Below are 14722 nucleotides of genomic sequence, written 5' to 3'. Positions count from 1 at the left end.
GGGGGCCCACTGGTAAAAGCGCTCGCCTGATGCGCGGTCGGCCTTGGATTGAGCCCCATCGGTGGACCTATTGGGGTATTTCTCGTTCCAGCCAGAGCACAAGCCAGTGACAGTGCACCACAACTAGTACATGTATATCAAAGGCCGTGGTATGTGCTAGCCTGTCTGTGGGATGGTGTATATAAAAGATTCTAAATTGGTACTAATAATAACGTCACATGGTAATCGATTTCCCTCGTGTTGTTTTTGATTGGATATATGGCATTGGTGACCTGGTCATCACCTATGAGCAGCCAGTCGTATGTCTTGAAATTGTTAACACACGTACATGTGTTAACAAGTATGTGTTATCATAAATAACGAATGATGTTCTCAACGGGTGTGTAAGAAAACATTTGATTTTAAATCGTAGGTCTGTATGTAGTAAAATTATAAAAGAAAAAGCCGACCTACCCTTAATAAAAACAAATTCGGCACTTTTCCGGAAGCACACATTTTTATTGGCCTCATTAACTGGAGAATATAAACTTAATATATATACATTCAATGTCAGCAAATGCTTCATCTTATAAACACATTTTTATACTTAGAGGGAGCCTTTTAAAAACTATTTCTGGTGTGTTAATTCATATTTGCAGCAGTATATATAGCTAGTATGCTATAATAAATTGAAGGTATTATTAAATTGTTTTCAAAGTCGTGTAAATGTTTCTGATGAACAAAGGCAATAAACAAATAAACAAACACACTGATTAATGGATGGGTAGATGGATGGATGAATGAATGCACGAACGAACGAACAAACGAACGAATCTATGAATTAATTAATTAAAAAAATCATGGTACATGAAAGAGCACGAAGGGAACAAAAACAAACAGCAAGTAGAGCTACCCCGCAAGATTCCATGATGAATAGTATAACTCTACCAGAAAATGAAAATGCCCTCAAACATCTAAAAAAAACAGAGAAGAAATCTCCAGGACTGGATTGTATTACTAATGAAATGCTGAAACATCTAAGCAATACTGCGCGATCCAAACTGTTGGAAATTTTCAACCTAAGCTGGTCTGAAGGCAAGGTGTCACAAATCTGGAAAGAGGCGGTGATGATACCCATACTGAAAAAAGGTAAAAAGAAAGAAAGAAAGATATGCTTTATTTAACGACGTACTCAACACATTTTATTTACAGTTATATGGCGTCAAACATATGGTTAAGGACCACACAGATAATGGGCTACTCTTTTCGATTAGCAGCAAGGGATCTTTTATATGCACCATCCCACAGACGAGGTAGTACATACCACGGCCTTTAATATACCAGTCGTGGTGATGGGCCCACCGACGGGGATCGATCCCAGACCGACCGCACATCGAGCGAGCGCTGTACCTGGGCTACGTCCCGCCCCGTTAAAACAAACAAAAGGCAAGCAGCTACTGACCCATCACAAGTAATCGAAGATGCTTTTCAAGCACAGAAGGTTGTTCTTGCTTCTTTCATTGATCTGCAAAAGGCCTTTGACAAGGTCTGGAAAGATGACCTGCTAGCAAAACCCCCCAAAAAGCCAAAAACAGGTATATGTGGTAACATGTACAGGTGGACCAAGTCTTATCTTCACAACTAAAGGGCGAGAGTCATGATAGATGGTTAACACAGCAAGAAAGTACTCATACGCCATAGAGTACCACAGGGTGGAGTACTGTCACCTACTCTCTTCATTATTTCCATCAATGACCTGGTCACACAACTACCCAAAGGGATGACCTAGTTTTGTGGTGCTCGGAGGGGTATGCAAGAAGAGCAACATATCGCATGCAGGTTGCCCTTGACAATGTTACATCTTGGACTCGAGACTGGTGCATGACAGTTAACAAAGACAAGTCACTCTCCACAAAGTAGGAACCAGGCAACCTCAAACTTGATAACACACCTATCCAGTACGAGGACCAACATACATACCTGGGGGTCACTTTTGACAACAGACAGACCTGGAAACCACAATTGGAAACCCCACTAAGCTACGCCCCTGTATATACTGATGGATCTGCAACAAATGCAGTGGAAAACAGAGGGGCTGGAATATACAATATGGACCCTAGTGGCTGCCGAGAGGAGGCACATTTTCCTACAGGGAAACACTGTACAAACTATGCTGCGGAGGTTAAGGCTCTCATTCATGCTGCCCACATCATCAGCACCAGAGAGGAGAGCAGCTCACATGTCGTCTTCCTGACTGATGCCCTCTCTGCCCCCCGGCTCTTGAAAACAACAGGCTTGACAGACTTTCAGAAGTCCTACATCCTACCAGCAGTGTCAACCAAGTCGTGTTACAATGGATCCCTGCTCACTGTGGCATACGAGGAAACGAAAATGCAGACAGACTGGCAAAACTGGGTGCTGCTAAAGAACAGGAGGGTAACTGGGTGGCATACGAAGAGATAAAATCCCATATTAAATCTCTCTATAGACCCCCCAAACAAACCAGTGACTATTACCTGCTGTCCCGTCAGGAACAGGTAATAATTTTCCGACTAAGGACTGGACACAACAGGCTGAACCAGCATATAAGAGGTTCCGGCTGGTACCTCCTTCCATGTGCTCCTGTGGAGAAGCAGAACAGACGACCGAACATGTCATCCAAGACTGCATAAACCTACAGCAGCTGAGGGAGACTACCTGGACAACTACAACAATTCTCCAGAAGAAGCTGTACGACACAAGAAGTGATCTACAGAGAACAGTATCGTTCATAGTCACTGCTGGCCTCGACGTATAGTCAACAAGCGAACGAAAAGAAGAAGAAGGTACATCAATAAAGTTACAAGTGTTATATTTCGCCCTCTACCCCCCTTTTTACATTTGTTTTACATATATATGTATTTGTGATCAATAAGTACTAATTAATCGATGCAACATACAGCAGTTGCACAATTCACTGAAAGAATATCAAAATTGTAATATGAAAACTTGGATTATACCGTGGTTTTCTCAATAATCATTGGTCCAAAAATATATATATAGTACATAGAAAATCTTCATCATGTATTCATTAAATAGAAGCTAGTTCTTTGTCAGTATGGAGATACAGTTCTATTGAAGACTATTCAAACTGCATGCGAGTCGGCCTTATATAAATTTATAAATAGTTGCAAATGAAATTAATTGCATAAAATATTTTGTACGCGTCTAATTTAACTCATAATCTTTACATTTCATAAGAAAATCAATAACTACTTTTGCTCATTAGGCAATTTTGAGATAGCTCCTTTAAGAGTTGGCCTTAAATTATTTTCGTAATATAGAGTTATCTCCCCGGATATTAATCACAGGTGGCGAAGTAGTTGCATAGCAACCGTTGCTGCCGCTTTTCATTCGTAAATATTCTATTTCTTATTTCGCTGTTTTACTGTACATTTGGTTGATTACAACTTTCGTGTCATCATGTCTGATATCGGTTCTGAAGAGATGGAAGAGGAGCAGGGCCCATACTTGGGTGTGAGTGTTATTTATTGATCTATCATGTGTGTTGTCTGGCTTTGACATGTTATCGATATGTATTTAACTGTTTTCACACCCTACGTTGATACGGAAATCAATTTGACACCAAGGAGACGCGGCGGAGACATATCTTTCCCGATCGTCTTCGAGTATTCAACATTTTAAACTTGTGTAGCGATATCTAAAATACAGGAAATAATGTGCATTTCAATTTGTAAGCAAATAGTTTGAGAATGAATGCCAGAAAGAGTTCCACCTATCACGCCCCTCCCCCAACCCCCAGGTTTTGAATATTTGTATAGTGATATTAGATTAGGAAATATGAACATTATGTTGGTATTTTTTAATGAAACCTAACCCTAAACCTATATTCCTAGAATATTTTTTTTTAAATTCAACGACAAGCAAAACAAAAACAACAGCAAACCTTAGTTAAGGGTGAATGGGAGGAACTGTTGCACGATTACCTATTATTTAATGTCATATAAGAAACTATCGACACATTTCAGATGTTTTAAATTGTATTTACCTCAGGAATATGAAGGTGGACGGAACGAGCGTGAGGAGAGACACGGACATGGCAAGGCAACACTTCCAAATGGTGACACGTACGAGGGTCTTTATGAAAATGGAAAACGACATGGACAGGGAGTTTACAGGTATAAGTCACACTTTCACATTTACATTCCAAACAGATCTTACTCCTACCCATCCCCATTTATCAGAGTTAAAGGATATTAAACAAGCTTTTATGTTGTATCATATTTATGTTCGTAGTGAAATAATTTTCAATTGTCACAAGCTTTAATAGCGAGTGACAATGAAAATTATTTCATAAGGGACATAAACATGATTTGAAATGGTAGCAAGTTTAATATCCTATTTATTACCCATAATCAATCATAATTTATATCACCAGGGCTTCTAGAATTTTTATAAAATCCATTAGCCATGGAGTCTTTATCAAGAATAATAATTGTTCCCCATGGTAGATAATTATAATGGTTAATTATTTTTTTTTTAGCCATAAAGGCTAGTGAAACCAAACTTTATATTTTTAGCAGGATTTTTCACATATTCTCTAGTAGATTAAGTATCAAAATAACTGTATGTTAGACACCAAATAACTTTAATAATTTAAAGAAGTGTTAAGGTGTTGTCAAGCAAACCTGACTTACTTCCTTTCCCTTCAACAAGAGTGAAATAAAAATTACTACAACTTGTTAATACTTTTTTTTCCCAGGTTTAAAAATGGAGCCAGATATATTGGTGAATATGCCAAAAATAAGAAGCATGGTCAGGGAACATTTATCTACCCAGATGGTTCGAAGTATGAAGGTAAGCTATATTTTATTTTCAAACATTAACCTGATGTATCAGTGGGTAGGATGTAGCTCATTGATAGCGCACTCTCCTGAGGGGGATTAGACGTAGCCCAGTGGTAAAGCGCTCGCTTGATACATTGTCGGTTTAGGATTGATCCCTGTCAGTGGGCCCATTGGGCTATTTCTCGCTCCAGCCAGTGCACCATGACTGGTATATCAAAGACCGTGGTATGTGCTAGCCTGTCTATGGGATGGTGCATATAAAAGATCCCTTGCTGCTAATCGAAAAGAGTAGCCCATGAAATGGCGACAGCGGGTTTCCTTTCTCAATATCTGTCTGGTCCTTAACCATATGTCTGATGCCGTATAACTGTCAATAAAATGTGTTGAGTGCGTCGTTAAATAAACCATTTCTTTCTTTCTTTCTCTCCTGAGGTGCTATGGGTCATACAATTTGATAATGAATAAATAATTTAATTAGTATCTGGTCATGGAAATATATTTCCAATAATAGATATTACGTGGACACTTGATGTAAGACAAGGCGGCGGGAATCTTATTAAATTCTTGTAATTTTCAATTACAGATTATTTCAGGAATTGTAATCTCTGATGCTTGGTGAAAAATAAGCCCTGCAAATAATATTTTTAATCTTGTAATATATGAAATCATTACACTTTGCAAGTATTGATTTAATTTTTATTTGTTTCATTTCAGGTAGTTGGGTTGAAGATCAGAGGTGTGGTTTTGGAAAGTATTACTATGTAAATAACGACACATACGAAGGGGAGTGGGCGAACCATGTGCGGCACGGCCAGGGCTGTTACACCTACGCTGAAACAGGAACGAAATACGTCGGAACGTGGGTGAACGGGAAACGCGATGGCCATGGGGAGTTGATACACACCAACCACAAATATGTCGGAACATTTAAAGAGGACAGGGTATGTAGTATAAATTTTATATTTATTTATAGTATTCAGTGGAATATGTAAAATATAACTGAAATGATAGTCCTAATATTACCCGGTAATTTCATTTGGTGAAATGTAAACCAATATCTGCTTCTGACATTTCAGTCTGGAAGCAAATACTAAATTTGCGAAGCAATTCTAGACAACATGTACTGACAATACAACTTCATTGTCATGTTAAGTAAATTTAAACTAATTTTTTTTTTTTGCGATATCTAATTTAATATTGGTCATCCTGGCATCAGCATAGTTGGCACTAATTTCTTAATCTGAATAGTTGTACTGTGTTTTAAAATGGAAAGCAAAAGCTTCGAGTGAAGTTGGTTATTAAGAAACATTTAGTGTATTTTAAGTGACATTGTCTCTTGCTCTCTATCATTTACAAGCCTTGAGGCAAGTGCTCTAACCACTGTCTCGCATGTTTTACTTTCAGATGGACGGAAAAGGGAAATATGTCTTTGATATTGGTTGTGAACAGCATGGAGAATACATTGTAACTGAACTGGTAAGGACTGTGTTTAATAAACCACTGAGTTTTCACTAGGGATATATCAAATATATGTCGTGATAAACAATTTGTGCACGTCCTTAATTTGTGCAGCATTTTTAATCAATGAGTTTATGCGGTTTAGATGATTTATACATCACTATTTAGGTATGTCATTCATCAAATGCAATAAATGCAGTTGCTTTACTAGACATATATTTCCAAATATTCCTAGCAAATGTTGGGTGGTATATTTACTCATTATTGTGACAGTGCTCTGCAAAATCTACCCAGCAAAAATACAAGTCTAAGACAAGTTTTGTAATTTTAACGCAACATCTGAGTCTGATCATTTATTTGCTTTTAATCACAGTTGGAGGTGTCTGTAAACTAGAAAGAAAAACAGATATATTTAATGACACACTGAATGCATTATAATTATGAATATATGATGTCGGACATGTAGTTAAGGCTCACACTGATAATGAGAGAAGAAACCTGCTGCCATAAATGGGTTACGACACTGGATATATGGTTAAGGACGGCATTGGTAATGAGAGAGGAAACCTGCTGCCATAAATAGGGTATGATGTCAGCAGATGGTTAAAGATGACACTGATAATGAGAGGAAACCTGGTGCCATAAATGGGTTATGATGTTGGACATATGGTTTAGGACCACATTGACAATTAGAGTGGAAACCTGCTGTCATAAATGAGTTATGCCAATGTTCATTTCTTAGAGGCCTGCGTCATGTTTTGAAAATGAACTCTTCAGTTATTCTCAGAAATTGTGACATTATCTGTGTATTAGAAACTCCTGTTTTGCAATCTAATTAAAATTAGCTCCACTATTACATGTGGATCTAACAGTTTTCAATACATTCAATAGTTGTTTCTCTATGACTGTTGTTGATGATGTTATTGTTATAATATTATTACTAGAATGAAGATAAGGCTGAGGAAGAGGAGGTGCAGCCCATTGTGATACCCAAGTGGAAGGCAGGACCTGTAAAAGCCATACAGCTGAAAACAGAGGAAGAGGAGGAAGAAGAGGCAGCACAAGCAGCGGCTGAAGCAGCGGCAGCAGAGGCGGCTGCGGCAGAAGTAGCAGAAAAGGAACGGCAGCTAGCAGAACAGCAGAAAGCGGAAGGTTTGTTTATTTACAAGTTTTGTTTTTCTTTCTTTTGGTGAAGGTTTTTTTTTTTCATTTAAAAAAAAGAAATTTGAGGTGTATGGGTGAGAGTTTTTCTGGTTGTGTTTTGGTAGGTGTTTAGTGGTTGACGTGTCAGGCTGAAGTCTGGTAGGTTTAGGGTTCATACCCCCAGTACTGCCTCCTACTCTTGAGTGAGGTTTCTTGGCTCCATGGTGTGTGTGTGTGTAATGGACATTTCACTGACTTCTCTCTCACTAATCACTAACAACTGATGTCTGTACAGGACAGAGATCATCCATCAAAGTTGCCCTTTAAATATCAGTGGAGTGGTGTACTTATAATGACCACTGTTTTAACTTCTCTCTCACCTAAAATCCATAATGATTAACTTGTGTTTGAACAGTCCAAACAGCTGAGGATTGTGTTCACTACAACACGCTTAACATCAGATAAATAGAGAATAAAATCAGGGTTTTGGGAGGACCTCAAAACATTATTAGCCAATCCACAAATTTTGTCAAGACATCTGTCGTCATATTCGCAAATCAGCATAAGATAAATATTCCAAATATAATTTTCAAATTAGCATCTTTGTAATAATAATGAAATATAATGGCTAAATTCAGCTTTGATTCATATTTGGCAATCGAACGAAAACACATCTTAAACCCTGAATAAAATGACTTGACTTTGTGAAAACCAAGACTAAATGATCAGCATTGGTAAATTCTCTTTCATTATGTAGCTGGCGAGATACTTTGCACTGTCATGTTTTTGTTATTAATTATCAATTAATCTCTTGATGCATCAAAGCCATTAATCACATTAATTATTTTTCCATGTATGCCGACTTGTTTCTTCTCTCTCATTCAAACAAGTAACCTTTTCTCCTTTTCTTTCGAACAAGTAACTATACTCTATTTGTTTTTTTCTTTCTAACAATTAACCATTTCTCTCATTTCTTTGTAACAAGTAAGCACTCTTCTTCCATTCTAGTCTTTGTAACGTATAATATTTTTTCATTCACAGGGTATTAGTCGGTGTAAGGTACGGTGTATTAACTGTATGTTGTATTACCTGAACACGTGTGCTTGTCCTCTCCTCACTAGGTGTCACTAGTGTATTAGTCCTACATCGTTCTCTTTGTTATCTCCCCTCTTTTAGATGTATGAGTATGTCAACTTAGTACTACTTAGTACTACATTGATCAAATGTCTATTATCTCATATTGTGTATTGTGGATATTTTTATTGATTGTGGGGTGGGTGGGTAGAGTACTCGATTGAGGTGCACTGGGTCATTGGATCTATTATCTTTGAGGTACCTGAATCCCCCCATCCCCAACCATTTGTTAAACCCAATGGCATAGCGTGGGCGGGGCCACCAGGGCGGTTGCCCCGGGTGCAAAATTCTGGACTGGTGGAAGGGACTCGGGGAGTGCTAACAGTCCACTGGTTAGGTGGCGCAATACTTGCCTTGCCCCGGGTGCTGGCAACCCACGCTACGCCGCTGGTTAAACCCAAAATAGCTGTAGTTTAATGTGCTGAGGTGTTGTTAAACATTCCTTTCCTTTACGGTACATACGTCGTGTAGTATAGATTGTCATTATTCTCTCCATTTCTTATTTTTGCTTTTTGTTACCAGACCTCAAATAATGCAGTGGCATTCAGAAGGGCTGCCATGCAAGCTATCGCAAAACTGATCTGTGTTGGTTTCTATCATTAATGACTATTTACTTTATTATTTGTACTGAATTGCCATTGCCAAATTATGTGAATTTCAAGTAATGATGCAGTCAAAGAAGGGGCCAAACTGCCATCCCCCACATCACACTTTATTTTTCACACCACCTTTTATATCTTCTTGTCGCCCTATAACGCAACTCACAGAGAGTGTGATTGTCTCCCATGCCCCCCCCCCCCCCCCATTTAAAATCCTGGCTACTCCAATGAGTTCAAAAGTTGCATCACCATCCCAAAGTCATTTCCATAATTTGCACAAAGTATTCAAGTTTAGCCTATCCTTGAAACAAAAGATGATTTCTATCTTAGAAGCACACCAGTTGATTTAGTATTGTACCAGCTATAGAATAATCCTGGTCTTTGTTTTGTGCCTGTATATACTGACCACTTACTCATGCTGTTAGGTCATGTTGTGTTGATGGGCGGGCCCGGGATGGACATGCTTGAAACCTTAGTGGTGTATGAGCATGTAAATAAATATTGGAATGGAATGGGTAACCTCTGTAAATAAGTTTAATTGCTACATACCATAGTGGCAATGTTTTGTTTAATAAAATACATGTAGATAAATATTGGAATGGAATGGGTAACCTCTGTAGATAAGTGTAATTGCTACATACCATAGTGGCAATGTTTTGTTTAATAAAATACATGTAGATAAATATTGGAATGGAATGGGTAACCTCTGTAGATAAGTTTAATTGCTACATACCATAGTGGCAATGTTTTGTTTAATAAAATACATGTAGATAACTATTGGAATGGAATGGGTAACCTCTGTAGATAAGTTTAATTGCTACATACCATAGTGGCAATGTTTTGTTTAATAAAATACATGTAGATAAATATTGGAATGGAATGGGTAACCTCTGTAGATAAGTTTAATTGCTACATACCATAGTGGCAATGTTTTGTTTAATAAAATACATGTAGATAAATATTGGAATGGAATGGGTAACCTCTGTAGATAAGTTTAATTGCTACATACCATAGTGGCAATGTTTTGTTTAATAAAATACATGTAGATAAATATTGGAATGGAATAGGTAACCTCTGTAGATAAGTTTAATTGCTACATACCATAGTGGCAATGTTTTGTTTAATAAAATACATGTAGATAAATTTAAAAAAGCAAAATACTTGTTATAATGAATATTTAATTTTACTTTGTGTGTCACACATTAATACATAATATAATAATACTTATGTAACTAAACTTTTTTTTGTTTTGTTTTGAATATCTCCCATTTAAAAAAAAAAGATGATATTATTATATAAAAAAAAATATATATATTTGTAGTGGCGAGTGCTTTAATTGTTTCTCCAAACCAGACCCCAGGCTTATAAAACTGTTAGTGTTTTGACTCAAGACTTAATAGAGTCTGAGAATTTAGCACCATGGCAACAACATGTATGCTTGTGATGTCTACAGATTTGACTTTGGTTTCTTATAAAGTTTTATAAGCATGAGTTCTGCTCTTTAAAACATATTCTTTAACAGGTCTCATAGTCGATGGTTAGGCCATCAGATGTAATACTGGTAAATATTGGGTTCTTAATGGCAGGCTTGCAAGCGGGCCCTTATTTTCCTAATTTTCCTTATTTTTTGACAGCAGCCCTAATATTCCTTATTAAAGCTTCAAAATCCTAAAAAGCCCTAATTTTTTGGTGAAAATCCTAAATTTTGAAATTTTGAATTTTTTTTATAAATGCAACATAAAATAAGTGTTGGAATTAATTAAATCTAGCCGTAGTATACTTTCAGATAATGAATATGTTGAATTAATGTATTTCTCAGAAGACATTTTGGTGGTTATCAGCATCATATTCAGCATGGATTTGCACCATATCAGATTACTTTAATCTGGTTGTATTGATATGCTGAATATCGCTGTTGATGACCATTGGCATGATCTTCTGAGTTGGTAATTAGCTTGTGTATTTATGTTCTCCCTGGAGGTGAGTACAGAATGTTTTTCTTTTATATTGATTATTGAATTTCAGTCCTTATTTTTGTCAAAAAAGTCCTAAAAATAGCCCTTATTTTTTAAGAATTTTGCCCTAAAAAAGCCCTTATTTTTCACAAAATCTTGCTTGAAAGCCTGTAATGGCACCAACTAGTATTTCATTCTTCCTACAGTTTATGTGAATAAAGTCAATGTCATAGTAATAAAAGCTAATCAATGTGCTCTTGTGGTATCATTAATCAAAACCAATTTTACTTTACTTTTGTCATAGTAAAAACTCAGTTCATACATGTTGTTAATCAGTTGGTGAATAAACGCTGGTCATACCAAGACGATTCAAATGATGTAAATAGTTTAGTTTAAAGTGATGATTAAACTTCTCGGTAGTGGTGACATAGAGGGCCACTAGATCAACTTCTCTCTTTCAAAAACTGTTAAAGTTGTTGATTCTAGTTCTCAAGCTACAAACAGAAACATTTGACAAAATTGATAATTCAAGCAAGAAGTTGTATAATGTATAATGTAATGATGACAAAACGAAACACAAACTATAATAGTACCTTTAATATGTGAGTTGTGTACTTGGATAGCATACTTGGACCTTTGTGAGATATTAGCACAAACAAGGGACAATATTTTAATGTGTAAGGTAGCCTAATCAGATGTCGAATCACATGATTTTTATCTAGGTACAGTAACTCATAATTTAAATTTGGATTGTTTTATTACAGTATCACCATCTGAAGAATTACACATATTTAAAAAATTAAAATAAAACTTTTAACTGAACTATGTAGAGTAAATTTTATTCAGATTAATCTAAAGTTATTGAATGTCAAAAATCAGTCTTAAAAATGGTTCGAATACATCTGCATGAATGAAGTTCCAGTCATCTTTAAATTGACAACTTTTAGTTTAATTTTTTTTTTTTTTAAACAATATTTATTAATGTTTGTATTAACATTGGGGATCGACCGGTGATGCCTATATTGAGGTCTCTCTATATACATTTTAATTTCAGAACAGTTCACTGCATAACTTATTGGTGATTTGCATAAATAAAAATGTGTTTAACCGAAATGTAAAGATTGTGATGTTTTTACATGAAATACTGTACCCTGATGTAATAAATGATTAAATCTTCAATTTGAAATTACAGAGGAGGCTGCCAAAGCACCTGCAGGAGAAACCTCCGAATCAGCGGAATCAACAGACAAAACAGAACAAGGCGAAGATGCTGAAGGGAAGAAATCTGACGACCAGGTGGGCGGGGATGAGGCTCAGGATGCTCAAGATACAAAGGAGGAAGTTCCAGAAGACAATGAAGGACAAACGGCACCAGAACCACCCCAGGAAGCAGAATAAAATAACACTCATTTAATTTAAATTCACATATTTATGTATTTACAAGATATTCAACTAAAATGGAAGTTGGCCTCACCAAAAGAATATTAAAAGAGGTTAATTAATTTTATGTATAAAATATTGAAGCAAAATGTATGTTGGCCACAGAAAAAAAAGACAAATGAAGTTTCAGTTGTATTTAAAAGACAAAATGCTGATGTTTATGAAGATACATTTGCTTAGAAAAAACCAAAAAGGTAATATTTTTGAAGGTACAAGTTTTTTTAACTCAAAACTTTGTCACTTCTCATTAATAGGCCTACCTTTCATATAATACATGTAGAAAAGTATAAAACTGTATGTTTTTACATTTTGTATTATATTACAAACAATATAATCTTAATACAAAAGAGTGTTACAATTCTGGGACTTTTTTACCACCTATATTGTATTTCATCACTACTCATGTCCCTCCCCCCTCCTATGTATGTGCATACACAGAGGAGCTGCTATAGAATCTGTCCACAAACCTAAACAGCTTTTTGGATACTTACCCTGACCCCAATCACTTGACCCCTCCACATTCACAATAATAGACTAATATCAGGTCATTGTAAGAAGTCGACAATCAAAATAGCAGTTGAACAGATGCAAAATGACCGATTTGGAACCATTATTGTCACTGAATAGATCTATAGATGTCTGAATATGCTATTGGTGATATTTTAGTATACTAATCAGCATGGTAGTTATGATTATCAAAACTTACAGATTAACCATTTAGTGTATGGTAGGTTGCGGACATGTTCTATACCTATATTGAAATGGAAACTGTATAAGAATTTTATTAATGCCGGCACATTTTTGAGTCGGCAAACCCATCATTCCTCCTCTTCCTTGTATGCTTTTTCTACATGACGTCCTACCCACCTCCCTCTGAGCATATATACTTTATGGACGCCACCTAAGACTGATATTTTAATATTGTTTCCATTTTTCATTTTCATGTGTGAATGATTGGTCAGTTTTTAACAAGCAGGAAAACTCCAAACTTTACTGTCAGCAAGAATCCCTTGGCGTCTCCAGTATTGATATATCATATTTGCATCAGGTAGGGAAGAATGGGTAGGAAAGGATTCATATGTTATGTCTTTTGATTCCACAAATTAATCTTGTAAAATGTGTACAAAGTCGATAAATAAATATATATATGTTTGAAGTCTTGTTTTCTTCATGTAGAAAATTATACACAAAGTACATATGCATTGAGTGTATGAAGAGTTTTACACATTTTAGTGTATATGCATATGATGAGGGGATGGGGGGGGGGGGGGGAGTAGGACAAAGATATGCATGTATTGCTTGGAAGCCCAGTGGTAAAGTGCTCCCTGATGTGCGGTCAGCTTGGGGTCGATCCCTGTCTGTGGGCCATTTCTCACAACTGACACCATCAAAGGCTGTGGTATGTGCTATCCTGTCTGTGGGATAGTACATATAAAAGATCCCTTGCTACTAATGAAAAAATGCAGAGGGTTTCTTCTCTTGGACTATACCCCAAAATTACGTTCGACATCCCATAGCCAATGATTAATAAATCAATGTGCTCTAGTCTCTAAGTGGTGTTGTTAAACAAAACAAACAAACTTTTGCTCAGAAGCCTGTGTGCCTTAATCAGTAACAAAAATATCTTTAAATTATAATTCTTACTGTATTTTACCAAATGATCGGGGGCAGGATATTCTGTGGTAGAGGTATGATGGGTTGCATGATCAAGAATCCTCAGTGGACTTTGGGCGAGGGGTGGTGGTGGTGAATGTGATGTTCCTGTCCTGTCCTAATCCGTGATCCATGACTGGTACATCAAAGGCTGTAGTAGTATACTATCCTGGCTACAGGAGCTCCAAACAAGAACCCTGGGTGTGCCACGGTTGTAATATAATGAGTAACCATAGCAACCTGTGAACCAACCTATGGAAAACTGCATGTGACAGATCCCTTGCCGTTTGTTCAGGAGTAATAGGTTTCATTTCTTTTTGTTGACTGAAAGGCCCATGATTGGTACATCAAGGGCTGTGGTAAGTACTGTCCTGTCTACTGTAAAGTGCATACAAGAGATACTTTGTGCCTTTTTGGTACAAGTATTAGAAGTAACCTGTGTAGCAGCAGTAGTTTTTATCTTTCACTCGACCAAGTGTAAATAAAATGTGTCAAAGTATTGTCAAACATTCCT

General features: G+C 36.6%; 1 protein-coding gene across 1 annotated transcript; it reads left to right on the top strand.

Moving 5' to 3' along the window:
• Positions 1-3333: 3333 nt before the first annotated feature.
• LOC121386334 (radial spoke head 1 homolog) lies at positions 3334-13707 on the top strand. Its single transcript, XM_041517202.1, has 7 exons — positions 3334-3495; positions 4033-4157; positions 4742-4836; positions 5541-5767; positions 6231-6302; positions 7229-7436; positions 12308-13707. The coding sequence occupies exons 1-7, from the start codon at positions 3442-3444 to the stop codon at positions 12511-12513; spliced, it is 987 nt and encodes a 328-aa protein (XP_041373136.1). The 5' UTR covers positions 3334-3441; the 3' UTR covers positions 12514-13707.
• The last annotated feature ends 1015 nt before the right edge of the window (positions 13708-14722 follow it).

Source organism: Gigantopelta aegis, chromosome 12 (assembly GCF_016097555.1).
Source record: "Gigantopelta aegis isolate Gae_Host chromosome 12, Gae_host_genome, whole genome shotgun sequence".
NCBI classification, from domain to species: domain Eukaryota; kingdom Metazoa; phylum Mollusca; class Gastropoda; order Neomphalida; family Peltospiridae; genus Gigantopelta; species Gigantopelta aegis.
The sequence above is the reverse complement of the archived record's forward strand: the minus strand, read 5'-3'. Positions and strand labels throughout refer to the sequence as shown.